This window comes from Halyomorpha halys, unplaced genomic scaffold (genome assembly GCF_000696795.3).
Source record: "Halyomorpha halys isolate HHAL.00 unplaced genomic scaffold, Hhal_1.1 Scaffold482.1, whole genome shotgun sequence".
In the NCBI taxonomy this organism is placed as follows: Eukaryota; Metazoa; Arthropoda; class Insecta; order Hemiptera; family Pentatomidae; genus Halyomorpha; species Halyomorpha halys.
Window position 1 is genome coordinate 42681 of NW_027109248.1, and position 17486 is coordinate 60166.

The window sequence follows — 17486 nt, forward strand, 5'->3', positions numbered from 1 at the left end:
TTATAACAGTTTGAATCTCATGCTGATTTTGAGTACAATAGAAAGGATGTTTATTTTATTGGTGTTACGTAATTTAACTATAATAATTTCATATCATGTAATGTCAAATGCGAATTCATACGTTTTCGATATTCTTTAAAAAAAAAATAAGTTCATGATTTTCACATATTGTGTTTATGGTCATGATCAGATCTAAGTATGTAGTTATGATTTCTATATAATTAAAAGTGAGGAGCAATGAATTGGTTAATATAAATAATTAATGCAATTATAAATTTATCATTATTATTTGTATATTCGATTAATTTATCTATATAAATATGTGTTACGAATCATATTTAACAATAAAACTGAATGAAATACAAGATGTCATAATGACAATTAATATTTTGAAAAAAATACTATTATGAATTCGCACCAACAAAAAATACTAAAAAATGCTAGGTGAACTATGATGCAAGTGGTTGATAATCAATAAAATATTATTTCATTTATCTAATTTATTTATAGGTTATATTGTAATCGAACTATTGCATAGTGAGCTCTACGGATGTATCATTAATAGATTACCATGGGAAAAATCCATCTAAATCACAATAAATTAGGTACAGGGATATAAATTTAAATAAATGTAATCAAAAGGAAGTATTCATATAAATTATGGATATACAATTTTAGTTTTATTTAAAAAAAATATAACCACAAAGTAAAATTGTGAATATTTATTGGTAAAGTTTCTGAAATGTAGAAATAAACCGAGCTTTAAGAAGCGGAAAGAAATACGACTATTTCGAAAACTTAGCGGACTTTGAAATTGAACTGTTTTAAGTTATGTAGTAAGTTGTTTTAAATAAATTGGCTACTGCGTTCAATCTTTAGTTTAATGTAAATTTATGTCCTTATACCTGTATATTTTTATAATAATTTATTTTCAAAAAAATTCGAATGGTTGTTATCACTCATATGTGCTAACAATCTAAATATGTCTGGAGTTGTCTATTAATTTGTTTACTTCGATTCAATCGTAATTCCTCGATCTGTATATTCCAAGACTACATATAAAACATGATGAAAAAAATGGAAGGAAAGAGATTGATAGTGCACATCCTATTATATCCCCATTATAATTTTAATTGTATATGTACACTTCTAAGCAATGCTTCCAGCCTTAGGTTGATAGAATGAATAATTAAAATTTGAATTTTTATATTCCTATGTAAATGCATTCTTTAATCTGTTACCTGTGTTTAGTTATTAACATATAAAAATATTAGTTGTTCCTTACCTCTTTCACTTTTTTCAATATTTTCACTCTTATTAATAGCTTAATTAAGTATTTTAAGGTTTTAACTAATCATAAGTAAAATGCTAAGGGAACAAGATGGTTCAACTTAACAATAATATTATTTATTTATAATGAGGTGTAGATAGTTGAGCGTAGATTAATGATTGGAGAAGTTTGTCGGGGGGTGCGGTCAGCAAAGAACAACATAAATAAACAAAACCATATTTATTTATTTTATGCCGACGTTTCGACCTGAGTTGCAGGCCTACCTTCTACGCTATAACCCCTGATGAAGACCTGAATAAATAAAATAAATAAATATGATTTTGTTTATTTATGTTGTTCTTTGCTGACCGCACCCCCCGACAAACTTCTCTAATTATTTATTTATAAAAGAAAAAGGGTCCGAGTACGGTCAAAAGAACTCAAAATACTAATAAAACTATTTATTATTATTAAATATTTATTATTGTCAACGCCATATTTTATTATCACTTTGTGAATAATTTGTAAATAGTATTTAGTTAATATTAGTGTTTATTTATTTTTTTTCGTACCCCCTGACGAAATATGTAATTGAATACATACATACAGGTAGGTATATGTATATCGAATAGTAGTTACCGCTCAAGCTTACCTTTTGCTATCTTCTTAATATTAGTGTTTAATTTAGTTTTTTATTTATATTATTTTAATTAGAATTTTCAGAGTTTCACTACTGGGTAGTTTCTCTACATACTGTATCATATTATTATGATTTTACTTCAAATTTGCTTGTTGTATTTTATATAGTTGTAAATGTCAATAAATAATAATTAGGATTTAGTTATTTGAGAAGGAAAATGTGTATTTATATTTGTGTTATTATCATTAAGTAATAGAGACAGTTGCTAAAGGTTGATAGCCGTCGCTAAGGCGTCGCCTAGCAACAGGTCGACCATCCGTTTTTAAATCAGTTCCTGCTTATTGGTGGCCATGATAGTTTGTAACCAGCCCTGCCTGCGTTCAGTTGGTGTTACTTTATTAGATGTTTTGAGTGTTAGTCAACATTACAATACGAATCCAGGCCTTTTCTGCGTTTCTGGCCTTTGAGTGCAATATGAGTTGTTGCTAATTAGTCGGCTCACATAATTCTAGACACTGCCTGCCCTCAATAAGTGTCAGTGTGGCCATCTTGGTTTTTGTTCATTTGGACTGTTGATGAGCCAGTACACCAACTTTGGACTATTTTGAGAGTTGCAGCGGTGTATATAGCTACGGAGTGGCAACCTACACAATTCTGCAGTAGACTATCTTCCACCGACCTGTTGGAGTCCTATCAACCGTCAACCAGTATTTATTTTATATATCTATTGTTTTATTAAAATTTGTTTTCATAATTTATTTTGTCTAAAAGTCCTGTTTATTTTACTTTATTCATTGTTTTATAATAACTCTTTTATTTATGTATGCTTAAATTAATAACTTAATAAATGTTTATATTTGTGTCAGCTTGTTTTTGTTTTGTTCTTTTAAAGTTTTCTAATATAAAGACATAGTCAATTTTAGCTGAATTTAACAAATATATATTATTTTATTAAATATATGTTAAAATTCACACTTATTAATTATTTTTACATGTTACAAGAAAATAAATATATGAAAGGAATATGGTCCGGGTGCGGTCAAAAAAAACTCAAATAGTAGAATTATACTATTTTTAAAATAATTAATAATTATACTATTATAAAATAGTATAATTCTACTATTTGAGTTTTTTTGACCGCACCGGACCATATTCCTTTCATCTTTACACACGGTCAATCAATAATCTTCCAAAATTAATATATGTTTTTATGTCTGTTTTCTTTGTCTAATTTCAGTGTAAAAACCCCGAAACGTTGTTGCAATGTTAAAATAAGGAAGCGAAAAAAAGGGGTTAATTTCTCCTGAAAAAGAATTACATAGTCAAAGGCCAGGCACAGACGATGAAAGGTATATCGTAACGTGTATGCCTGTCGTTATATTAGTTAAAGTATAATTTAAGGTAAGTAAGAATTAAGATTAAATTTTGGCCTAACCTCAATAAATTTTTAATTTATAAATTGATATTTAAGTTAAACTAGCTGCGTAAAATAATAAATTATATTTAAATAACTTTTAATTATTAATTTTTACTTTATTTAATTGAAATTCAATGCATCCATTATTTTTATTTTATAAGATCAAATAACTGGATAATGGGAAAAAGCCTTAAATATTCGAATATTGAGGTAAAATAAAAACGGACTAATTTTTTTTGAAAAGGACAAAAAAAAAAATGAAAAAGTAATAATAAAATCCTTTTAAACTATTAAGTGAAAAATTATGATGTTTAATTAAAATATAAGATTTGTTTATTTGAAAAAAATTTCTTTCAATTTAACTTAATGATAATATTTATATTAGAACTGTGTAATGAATTACTGACTATTACCTGTTTTTAATTTTTCCAAACATGAGGTGGTGATTCGAATATAACAAAACTTAGGTTTGAAAAATATCAACATTTATTATCACTTGTCAATCAATAGAGTATACACCAGAATATATTCAATTATATCATATATAAAAAACCAACTGAGGAGAAAAAAATATATTAATAATAAAAATACAAATAGAAGAATACATATAGATATTATCTTAAAACTGAAATAAATTTGACAGTAGGACTGTGTTCCAGATACAAGAGCCGATGGTGTTCCAAGAATAGGCGTCAATTGGAACTTTATCTCGGTACCAGTGGATCAACTGAGCAACAAAAGGATTCTACTCTACAAGAGATGGGGGAAAACACCGAGCTACTTACAATTTTCGGAATTACAAGGGATGAAGGTGTGTTCAATTACAAGAAATCCACAAATATACACAGGCATAGAGTACATATATTAAAGGAATTTGAGTATTTGACATAGAAATTCTAGCCAGGACAAAAAACAAAATAAAGGGAAATCCTAATATCTAAATTGTCTTTTTTTTTTAAAGTTATTAATTTGGGGATAGTTGGGGAACAGCCTATTCGGTAGACCTTTTGACAAAACCGTTGAACCCTGCCCTGTCGATTTCGTCGAAATTTCTCTTGACGAAGCCGTCGAAACCGCTTCGGTCAATTTCATCGAAGTTCTTCTTTTTGATGAAGGTGTTGAAGCCGACTCTGTCGATCTCGTCCATTCCGTTCCTCTTGTCAGCGGCGAAGAGTGGTCCACTGCAAAATAAATAAATAAAATTAAAAGCTCAGAAGAAAATATTAAAAATGATAAACATCTAATAAAGCTAAACATTAATATTCTAGGCAGCCCTGAGGAGACAGGAGAAGGGAATAATATAAAAAAAAATGTAGATTTCCTAAGGGACATTTCTACATAAAATAGAGTTTGAATTATTTTTACGACCTCAGCTCATTCATTTTAAATTTTTTTATTTATTTATTTAATGTAATTTACATCCGTACAAAATAAAAAATACAATAAGTAAATCTGTGGAATATTTCATTAACACTTGAAAATCTTGGGAAGGAACCACCCTTTGGTGGTAATTGAAGCATTTAAATTAGAAAGTCCCGTGGCCATCTTCTTTTCAGACGCCTCGGAGGATTATCAGGGATTGTTAAGGATGAGAGATTAAAAACTATTGGGTTAGGATGGGTAAGGATTTTGGAATGAAAAGACGCATATCTGTTTTGGGCCAAATCTGAAACGAATGGGATGATAAGGAATTTGGGGATGAGTTTATTTGTAAGGTAATAAGGAGCATCAAGGATTTTACGTAGGATTTCGGATAGAAAGGATTGGATGCAGGAGGAATTTGATGGTTTGGAGAGCCCAGAGCTCATTTTCAACTCTTTAAATTAAAAATTTGGATTCGTATGAAGTATATGTTTCCTCAACTACATGATAATTCCAGTTGTCACTGACTTTATTTATTTTTAAATGTATTTTATTTTTTAAACATGTTTCAATATTGAAAAGTATCTAAAGATAAACATCAATGAGTATCACTGAATTGATTGATCCTGAAACTAATTTATAGAATTAGGAATTTAGAATATCCAAGAATTTTCTAAGGGGGCACCCTTGCGTATCAAGCGAATTCAATACGCGTAATCGAAAAGTCCGATATAAAACAATTTAGTTTAAATCACTTAAATTTTGACTTATAATTTACTTCTTTAATGATAATAGAGGCGTCCATTGTATTTTTATGAAGGAGAAAGAAGTTTAATAAGAAATGTAAGTTTTTTCACCTTCTAGGGATCGGACACTTATAAATATAAATTTCCTCAATTGCGGTGATAAGTGTACATAAATTTATTTTTATGTAGTTTATTTGTAAATTGTATTTTTCTTCATTAATCCCTCATGAAACAATTTGATTATTTTAAACCATTTATTGATGTAAAATAAAGTTTTTTTTTTTATTTTTATTATTAAGGACCAAAAAAATTACACTATAGATTTCTGAGTTTGTTATACTATCAATCAATTATTTTAGTACCGACGAACCCCTGCGAGACAATTATCGAACTTACAGGACAGAATAAAAGATACGATGATTATAGTATAGTAGATATATATTCTAAAAAATAATTTTCATAGATATTGTGAACTGACCCCTGATCTCCATATTCAATAGCCACACATTGAATATGGAGATCAGGGGTCAATTCTCGAGGGTAGTCCTAGATATAGTGCGTACAAATCCAGTAATGGCATAAAATGGCTTAAGATTTTTATTTCTATATTATTTTAGAAAATAAAGGTTTAGAAGTTTAATTATTCCTACTCCATTGCCACAATTCCCTCAAGATCTGGAGCATTCTTTCTTTCGAATCCTCATTCTTCTCTACGCTCTGTCTAAGGAACATGGCCTTTAATCTTTGGTAAAAGCATGAGAAATGTTTTGCTTATCTGCTCCAGCAAGACAGCAAATGTTGAGGAAACCGCTTTCTCCACTGGTTATGTCTTGTAATTGAAGCTACATATGCAATAAGAAACAAACCAATTTTTTTTTTTTTAATGTTTCATTAGCTATGTCAATATTGTTTTTTTTTTTATCATTTCAGACAAAAACACCCAATATACAATAGAGATATAGAGGAATGGATTTACGTTGCAGAATCGAAATTATCGATGTAGCTAAAGATATAGATAAAAATAGATAAATCTCACAAAATAATTTTTCAAATATTTTATTTTCTTATTCCATATATAGGTTCGATTTATAATTATATAAATCAAAGCGACATTTATAAAATTTTAGTAATTTCGTTTTAAAAAAAAATATTAACTTTTTGATTAACTTCTAATCATAATTTGAAATAAAAAAAAATAATAATAAAACACATAAATTTCATATATTAATTCTGATATACAAATTGTCGAAAAGAAAATAGCAAAGCAGTTCTTCAAATGTATTTTAACTCTTGTATTTTATTTTACCCATATCCATTAATAAACAATTAATTTAAACCTTAAAAAGCCCAGTAAATTCCGCTAAAATGTTCAATTTAATTTTTTATTTATTAAACTTTTCATGTTTTTTTTTTTAATGTGATTTAAAATAAAAATTTCTTAAGATAAGAAACTAAACGTAAGTGAAACTTTAGATCCAGTACTGTCTGAGAGCAGGGTTCTACTATAATTGTAAGTTAGAATCATTGATAGTGTGTTCTGCATCAATCCATATTAACTTGGCTATCTGAAATATCTCCCATCAATCATCGAACTAACAGTACACTGTATTAATAAACATAGAAAGATACACATCTATGTGATTAACATAAATATTAGTTATCCCGATTGGTTTAGCGATGGAGGTTACAGCTCTTGATTTAGTAATGTAGAGATTACCAAGTGCCTAATACCAGTGAACCACTGATTATGCTAAACACTGTTTGCTTATCGTAACTGATTAAAACGTCTACGGAATTAATTAATTTAATATAATGAGGACGCAGTTTTGTTTTTTAATTTTTAATTAACTTTTTCTTTTATATCATTGCTTATTAGTCTAACGCGGTTTAATCGGCGTTCAATTTAGATTGTACATTCCTATTTCATACACAAGATGAATATATGATCAATTGCATGTGATTAAGTATATATTATGTATATAGATGATTGATCGTTTGTGAATTTGAAGAAAATGTTCAGGGCTACAGTTAAGGAAAAAAAGTAGTTTTCAATTATTTATTTACTTCCTACGTTTCGATCCATGATGTAAATCCCCATCAGGGCTAAAAATTAAAAGGTACGAAGGAGGTAGAGACAATATAAAAGAGTGACATGAAAAAGATATAAAGGTGGAGGTATACTATCAAAAACTTAAAAATAATAATAAAGAGAATTAAGATAAATTCATCATTTATTTATATTTACATTTAAAAATTATAAAAAAATTAAAAATTATTTATATTTTTATTAAAATTATATACAACCAGTAAATTTGATGTTAGTTATACAATGCTATGATACAGACATACGGAAAATCTACCCATTGATAAAACTCTAATAGAATTACTAGAGAAGTTCTTTTCAGATGCCTAGGAGGATTATCAGGGAATGAAGGAAAAGCTTTTATAAATGAATATAAAAAAAATTGGGTTTGAGTGGTTAGAAAATCTATCATGGATTGGTATTGGATTATAATGATGGATTAGGATCGGTATCTGTAAATCGGCAATATATGAAACATTAAGGTCATGATGGATGGGTAGATTTGTGACAAAGTAAGGAGTATTAAAATAAATGGAAAAGATAATTTTATTGGTTAATATTCTTTATGTTTATCTTTTTAAATATTTTATTTATGTTTTTGATAGTTTGTGTACCAACTCCTTTACATCTGTTTTATGTCACAATTTTACTATCTCATTGACTCTAAATTCTTTGTATCTTTTTATTTTTAGCCCTGATGAAGATCTACATTATTGCCATACTGGCAAACCAAGATTCATATTATCAGATTATATACATCCTTTCTTATTTGTATATATGTAATTTGCTATTTTTAATTCTTTCCAGGTCAGAAAAAAAAAAAAAAAAATAAGATCTACATTGGGGCTCGAAACTTTGAAAAGTAAATAATCACTTCATTTTTCTTCCTCCTTGACCGCAAGCAAAAAATCCTGCCCCAAGGCGAAATAATTTAGAGAGAAACAAAACTGTGGTTTTTATTTAGTTCAAATCATGTGTTAATTAGATTGACGAATAATTAATAATTTAATTAGATAAATGAAAACAGGCTAATTCGATTTTATCTACGAATGATTAAAAATTAATCAAATATTATTAGTTTAATGCACTCTAAACGTCTAAAAATATTTATCAGTAGCTCAATATTAAACAATTGGTTATTATAAAAATAACATAATTTAGAATATATTTTTAAAAATTACTAAATAGTCGAAAGATGAACGAAGGAATTGAACATATTTTGGGATATATTTGAGGATATAATTTATTATTTTTATTAATTGTACTCGTACCTATAAACAATATTTACATTATGCCAAGAGACCCCTGAACCAAGCCCTACCTAGGGATATAATTGAACATATTTTGAAGACGTGACGCACGCGAACTTCTAGATCTCGTAATAAATCATCTTTATTAAATACTTAGCATCTTATACGATATTCAATCACACCTGACTCTTAAATAGACACAAGGGATCCCGTGGAATTTGTTTTTGCGTTTCTAAGTAAAACTGACATTAATGTTTCAACTAGTTTAAAAAAAAAAAAAAAAAAAAAAAAGCATACCTCCTATATGTATGTACCAAATATTCAATAACATCATTACAGGAGGGTATGAAAAAAAAAAAAACTAGTTTTTAAATTGAACCTAAATTTAAAGTTTCTCAATAAAAGATGGGTGTATTTTTATTAATAAATAAGGAAATGAAAATTCAAAATAAATAAAATCTGGTAGGAAAACTTTTTAGATTTATGAAGATACGTTTATGAAAATAAGTTAATTGTAAGAATACTAGGTGCGGTTTCTAATTACTTATAATAACAGTTCTGCCTTACCGTATGCATGTGTGTAGTAGGGCTTGGTTCAGGGGTCTCTTGGCATAATGTAAATATTGTTTATAGGTACGAGTACAATTAATAAAAATAATAAAATTCTTCATTTATTCTGGTACCAATTCTTTGTTCTTATTTCTTCAGAATAATAATAAAGCAAATAAAAATTAGTTTTAGTGTCTTACAGTAGAAAGCAAAAAATCAACAAATAGAATTTTAAGTCATCAATCAAAGTAAATAATATTAAAGGGAAATATGAATTGAAAAAAAAAATTACAACTGACCATTACTGAATAATAACTAAAGTAATAATATGATAATAGAGAGTAGAAAGCAGAAAATAAAAATAAATAAACAATTAAATGAAATTTCTAATAGGGACGCGACGGCGGTGCGCGTTGGGGCGTGGTTCCCAGTGAACGATTCTGAACGTTCTGTGTTCGATTCCCACCTAGCGAGATTAATATTTATTTCTCTGCGGACTCTCTCTCACGCATGCAATGTTGGATATTTGTATTACTAAACATTCTAAAAAAGTTCACTGTTTTCATTTTTGAATGTTATTCAATTCAACTAATATTTCTCACCTCTAGATTTCAGAAACTACATCATTTTTCCTCATGTTCAATAGTTTTCGAAATATAATGAATGATGGAACAGTTTTTTCACATACATCAAATTCGGTGCTCAAAGCCATTCAAATTTTCTGGTGATACAGATCAATATATTGGAGTTACTTCTTTATTATTTGAACGTTTGGGTTTCGCTTTGTTTGTCTAATTCGACTAGGGCTAGTAGAGTACTTAACGTGTTTTGACCATTTTATACTTTTATCACCTTAATCATTCATTATAGCAGATTTGGAAATAAGGTATAGTAAATAAATGTAGTTGTGGTCCCATTATAAAACAAAAACAGACTAAAAATATAGATGATAAAGAAATTTGATTAAAAACATGTAATGAAATACATCCCTTGCCATGAAATTACATAAAAATGTAAATGACTATATCCCTGTGATATCGTACCTGAATCTCTTGGATGATCCGAAGGTCTTTCCAGAGATGGAGTCGAGGTATTCCCTGTTCTGCCTTGGGAGCATGTACCCTCTGGACCTGAGGAGTCCGTTCTGCAGGTCCCTCAGCAGGTTTCCACCGCCTGGAATACATACACACATCATGAGAATGACACAAGGGGATATACATATATATACATAAAGGTGGATGAACAAGGTATTAAGCGAGATTTGGCAACTCTGGCAATAATCCTCCAGGGCCTTGGCAAACTGTCCAGAGGAATTAGGACGTCCGAGAGTTGTATCAGTTTCCTGGTAACTGGTAACTGGCCTAAGCCCAATATCTTTGTTACTAACTATTATTCTCTACCTGTTGATTTGAGAGAAATACCAAATTTTGTTATTCTGATTCCAAATACTTAGTTCAAAACGCTGAATACTTCATTAAACCCCCTAGAATCATAAATTATATATTTTGAAATAGTTAATCCCAGAAAAACCTAGTAATCGAGTTAACAGTGATTTTTTAACTAAAAAGTTAAGTTTCATTCAAAAAATGATGTTAGCAATCCAAAGATAACCATTTTCATTCAAAAAATGATGTTAGCAATCCAAAGATAACCATTTTCATTCAAAAAATGATGTTTTGCTAATCAATTATAATAATTCGAGGTAAAATTCAACTATTTTTTACTTCTAATAAAACATAAAAAAGATTTTTCAAGAAAGAAAAAAAAATTATTTGAAGAGTATTATATTTAGTTTATTGATAATTATTGTTTGAAAAATGGAAAATGTTAATATATAATATAAACTACAGTTTATGTACGTCTAATTATGGATTGATGGAAGTTTTTTATGTTCTGGAGAATTGTTTCCATTTTTTGACAAATTGCCCCGCATATCATGAGAACCGAATCCGATACATGCCGAAGCTAAGTGATATTAGCCGAAATCAGTTGTATGAATTTCTGTCTGTACCCTCAGGATTGGACCTTAAGCTGTTTTTATATATGTTTATATAAAAAAATCTTTATTATAGACAGCAATTAATCTTTTGCCTCATGATGTTACTATATTCACTGTTCTTGAAGAAAAACCAACACCTTTCTATGTCATCTGATTTTTAGGAATAGTTGAAATCTCGGTTCATTCCTTTTAGGCAGTTTTTTATCTTTTATATTTACTCTCTTCTCGAACATTCCTGATACACTGAGGCTTTGTTATACCTCAGGTTACATTCCTATCCTGACCAGAGTGGGAAGGTTGAGTTTATTAGAAAGCCAACACGAAATGAAAGTCAACTTGTCCAGGCCACAAAAAGGAAACGACACCGCTGCAGTTTTGAGGTTGCTAAGTTGACCCCTAAACACACATCCAAATTTATCTCAATCCATTTCGAAACCTATTTTTATTGAAGCCTCAATTACTCAAATTAGAGTTTTCTTCTTTAATAAAAAATAGCCCATAAAAGATTTCTCTCTAGTAGTCTTACTATATCTCAATTCTTCTCTCAAAAAATTATGAATACTCTTATTAAGGGGTTTATCCTTCCCACCAACGTATATAATTTCTTGCTTTCTTAATACATATTTTTCATTCACTTGGATTAACGAATTTATTGAGCGCTATTCATATTTTTATGTTTAAATCCTGTTTTCTTTGCCCATATTTTTTCTCTCCAAGCATAATTAGGTCCTTTATTTTTTCATTTCACTTATTTATTTTTATGATTATATGATGAAAAATATTTATGTCGGTGAAATATGGGCCTTTTGATTTCTTGGGGACGTAGTAATAATCTCGTATATTGTCTTCAAATAAAAAAAAAAATTGCACATTTCGTAGAACATAATGTCAAGGTGCACTAGATTAATATGTAAATTCCTTATTAATTATAAAATGCATTCATAAAAATTATATATTGAAAAAAAATTAGACTAAAAAAATAAGCAGAAGCAAAAGCGACAATTTAAATAAATCTCTAGTGTTAAATAAATATGAAAAATAACATTCTAATTTAAGTGTAGATAATTCAAAACTACATGTGATGCAAACAAATATTATCTTTATAATATTTAGGCATGCAACAGAAGTGCTAAGTTAATGCAAAGTAAGCATGCAATATGTAAAGTACTTACAGGAAAGTCCACCTCCTTTTATATTCTGATGTGATAAGTTGAAGCGGTTTTATTGATGTGAGAAATCGTAGTTTATTCAATCTTTTATACAAAACCACTTTCATTAATAGTATAATTAAATTAAATTGTATAATCGTGAATACTGTATGTTAAAATCTATTCCGTCCAAAAACAATGAGCTTATACGTATTAAGATTATTAAAAACAAATACAAAATGTAGTACAGGATCGATTTATCATATGCATTAAGAAAGCGCTAGATAATAAAAATTATAGCATAAAAATTTAACATCAGAAAATTTTTTTTTCTTTTTTTAATTGTATGATAAAATCTTCTTTATTTACTGCGATTTATAAGTAGATATTTTAGAATCGATCATTGACCCCAGTAGTAAAATTAAAAGGATCAATGAACGAAGGCCCTAATAAAAATTAATTAACAATTCTTATTCATTGAAACTGGATAAACCAAGCCGTCGGGCAGTTTATGGTCTGATAACACACAGGTATTCAGATGAAATATACAAAATTTAGATTATTAAGTAGATTTTATAATAATAAATCTTAAATTAAGGATTAAAAATAATGAACCAAAAATCATTAAAAAAAATGTTATCAAGGAAATTTATGTACTTTTAAACTTCATTGATGAAGTATTTTTACCAATATTAACATTAACAACATCAAAATATACATTATGTTATAAACGAAGTTCTATAAAACAGGTAAATGATACAGGCATAAACAAAGTTCCGTCAATTCTATAATAAACTATGGTTGACAATTCAGAACGATGCTGATTTGAAAAGTTAAATCATTGATGCTGACAATATACAAAAATATTTCTTTTACAAAAAAAGAAGAAAAAAAAAGGTGGATAAAACCATCCTGTTCATAGTGTGTCGAAAAGATCTCAAATCCATCTTCTTAGCTCCAGCAATCCAAAGAGTGATCCGAGATCAAACGGTGTCTTCTTGAAGTAGGGTTGAAATATTGAGCACTTCCCAGGATAAGGGAGGATTGCCTTTGATTCTTGGTACTGCTCTCTCAACAACACTAAACGCCGATTTAAAATTTTTTTTGGAGTACAAAAGCATTTTGTCGATGTATGATGAAATGTTTTTTAATTTTGAATTAATATCGGAAGATATTATTTGCTAAATTTCCTCAAAAAAAGAAAATAATAAAGCTCTAAAATTTAAAGAAAGATGACCGTTTTCATAAATTTGAGACTTACCTTTCCATTTGAATATTTTATGAACATCCAAAAAATCTTTGACTTTATGAACAATTGTAATTGTTTTATTATAAAATATTTTAAAAATTATTTTTTAGCAATTATACTTCATCAGAATTTGCGGTATGGTACATATAATTAACATTTTAATTTTATTACACTGTTCATAGTGTAAAATTAATTTTCTTTATTCTGCTTATTTATTTTTCAATGATTTTATTTGGTAATTTTCTTCATCTTAAGAATGACATGAAAGGTTACTTACAATAATAAAGCTTCTTAAATAGTTATAAAACATTTAAATTGCTTTATATTACAAATATACATACAAATACCTCTTTTTAATATATTTCAAATGCAGTAAATGAGATTCCACACATTCTAACTCCACCTAATTTTCCATATATCAAACCCAATTTTAGAAGAAAGGCTTAGAAGGAAAAAATACTGTAATACCTAAAAATTTACAATGGCCTCCCTGGTAAAGTTAGAAATGATTCCATTTGTTTAGTAAAAATACCGTAAGGCACGTAATTAAGGAAAAGTTGTTTTCAAAATTATTAATTAAGAAAGGTTCAGCAAGTACAATAAGCATCTTCACGATTCTCAATTTGTTTTTTCAAAATTACCATTTCGAATCCAGTTGATTTTGTAATCTCCTCTCTACTTTGAATTTATATATATATATGTGTGTGTGTGTGTTAATAAAACTCCTAAAAATGGTAATTTAATAAAAGTAGCAACAAACAAGTCATAACACATTATTGTAATTGAAAAAAATATTAGGTGTTGACCTACAGTCGAGTAAATATGGTATTTAGTTTTACTATTGATCAAAGTTTATAAATTAAGTTATGAGCTCTACCGTTTGACCAAAGGCTGGCATTAATACCACTCGACGCCATTTGGTTTCTATCATCCATAGCCGTGTAGAGAAGGGCGACTAGTAAAGGTTCAAAGGACTCACAGTCGAAATCCGAGGTAACTTTTGCCGTTGAAGGGCAGAAACCTTTGACTCCAAGATCGCTATTGAGCCGGAGCGGTTCTCCATGGGAACCCGTCCTCTGCTTCTTTGATCTCCAACCGAAATAGTTCCATGTCGGCAGAGGAGGGGGGATGTTTGGAATATGATGTATGTATATTTTAAATCACCCTTAGTATATGAGGAAAAGGAAAATGTTTATTTATTCCAACACAGCAAAGGGTTTGAATAAATACAAAATAAAACAGGTTAGCACTAACAGTATTATGAGAACATATTTATATTATATTTTTATATAACTATAACATGATATTATTCACGAATTGTAATTATTCGCTGGTATACTTTTGTGTCTACAAATTCGTTACCAAGAGTTGACGACGTGAGGCAGCCATTTGCAAAGTTATTCAGTTTTTTCAGAGCTAGGAGGCCATCAAAACAAAATAAACGATGTTTTCATATTTTTTATGAATCTCCTCAAACTAAGGAAACGATTCAGCAAACAATCTCATCGACTTACTTCTGTATTTATTTTGTGGATTTTTTAAATTAATTTTTTATATTTATTAATTAGTAATTAGACTCTAGTTTAGTGATTTAGTATTTTTAAAATTATATTTAATTTATGGATACATTATCAATTGTTTTGTAATTGTTTTCTGTAATAAAAAATGTTAATTATCAGTCATTTATTGACAATTAATTTACACTATCTATGTTTCTTAATTTTTTCCTACTTTTTTTTTGTGGTTTAAGGTAGTATTTTTTTTTTCTTTTCTTTCACTACGATATGTTCACTATGATTATTAATTTCCTTCATTAATTGATATTTTTGTTCTTATCATAAATAAGAATTTCCAGGGAACCCCGGTCGGAAGCTACCGCTCTGGACTATAACAGATAGAAGTAAACATCAACAACTTTTTTTTTTACTTACTTTTATAGCGTTATATAATACATAAGTTATATACAAAAATAATAAATATATAAGTTATAGAGCGCAATAACGAGGGAGCTATAATATTTTAATATTTCTCCTGCACTTTGAGAATAAAAGGGCAGATTTCAGATGGCCACCTATGATTTCTGAAAACTAATGTATTTATATATGAAAAGAAAAAAATAATTATTTACTTTTTTTCTAATTTACCGATATTTTGTAGAACTGAGTTACTTCCCAAGCTGCAGACCCATCCAGCTCGACTATTTGTTACAGAATCATTAAGAGAGTTTAATGTTGTTTATTTTAAGATTTAAAATTAATGTGTATCCAAATTTATTTGCTTATAGAAACATGAAAAATGGTAGTTTATAAAGGTCATCGAATTAATGTCGAAACATTAAATTATATGTTCTATTTTTTTTTTTTTTTTTTTACTTTATTTACCTATTAAAACTGAAGTTACATATTCAGGACAGGTATAATCGTCTACGAGCTTACTTAAATTTTTTCGATAGTATCGAATTACCGCAATTACCACTTTTTAAACACAATTTTACACATTTTTACGATTTTTCAAATGCCCAAAACGATTTTGAATAAAGGAAGATTCGGCATCTTAAAGTAAAACTAAATAATAAGTAAGCCACGTCCTATACTTATTAAAAAAGTTCAACATGGCTTAAATGTTAAATTATTAAAAAACTATTACTGTGCTTTAAATGTTGGTCATTTGAAACAATTGACTATTTAAATTGTTGACAGTAATAAAAAAATGTATATGAAAAGTGTGAGAATATTACGAATAAAGGAGAAAAATGGGGAAATAGGGACAGCAGTTTAGAGAGTGGAAAATCGGAAACAAGCGAGTGTGTACGATCACTCCCGATCCTGATCATTAGGTACACGGCTTCCTTAAATTTTGCTAATCGGTTGTATTCTTGGCAGGAAAAAGTTTGTACTCGTTATTTGCGCCATGAGAAACCCTAAAATTTTTAGAGAAAAAAGTTCACCTTCAGGTTAAAGTTGTCTGAAGTTTTGCGACCGCATCAAATTTTGTTAATACTGTAATGAAAATGTATTAGTAAGTTATTATAAAAATTGAACTATCATTTACATTACTAAATTAAGATTTATATACAAAAATATATTGATAAAAATATATGATTTTTTTATATTGTTTAAAAAAAAAAATTGTTTTTTCTTCTATTCATTTCTTTTGTTAAACTTTTCTTATATTTTGCATCTTTGTCAATTATTATTTACATATATTTTCTTTCTCTCAATTTTCTTTTTCTTTCCATATTTCAATTTTTAAATTATTAATAACTAATATGTTCATACTTCTTTGCATTATATAATTTCATTTTTATTTTATTTCCATAATTATGATATTTTACCCACTTTTTCAATTGCCTATGTATACATTTTATTTCCCACTTCTCTCATCACTTCATTTTATTAATTTTATTCTGTAAAATTATTCATTTTATGTCATTCTGTTTATATTTTATTTTCTATACTTATGGTAGTTCTTATCTTGTTCTGTTCTTAGTCCTGAAGAAGGCTAGAAACCCTAGCCAAAACGTTGGCACAATTAAATAGGTTACACCAACTTATTTGTGTTTCATTTTGACCACACTCCCAACTATCTTCTCCTCGTACTTCATCCACGGTCTACTATCTCTCATAATTATACTACGTTTATGAGCTTCTTTTTCTGTCATCAACATATAAATAAGATGAATTAAAATATTAAATAATTTCTATTTCAGAAGAGACCATGGCGCCACATAATCGATCACTGTAACTTTTCTCATGGCTTGGAAGGACAATAAC

General features: G+C 28.3%; 1 protein-coding gene across 1 annotated transcript in view; it reads right to left on the reverse strand.

The window, feature by feature from the left end:
- Positions 1 to 3790: 3790 nt before the first annotated feature.
- Positions 3791 to 17486, reverse strand: part of LOC106683416 (uncharacterized) — a 197738-nt gene continuing 184042 nt past the window's right edge. The window contains exons 4-5 of the mRNA XM_067047474.1: positions 10361 to 10426; positions 3791 to 4508 (exon numbers count right to left, since the gene is read on the reverse strand). Of these exons, the coding sequence (XP_066903575.1) occupies positions 4319 to 4508; positions 10361 to 10426 (256 nt within the window). The 3' untranslated portion in view covers positions 3791 to 4318. The remainder of the gene's footprint in view (positions 4509 to 10360; positions 10427 to 17486) is intronic.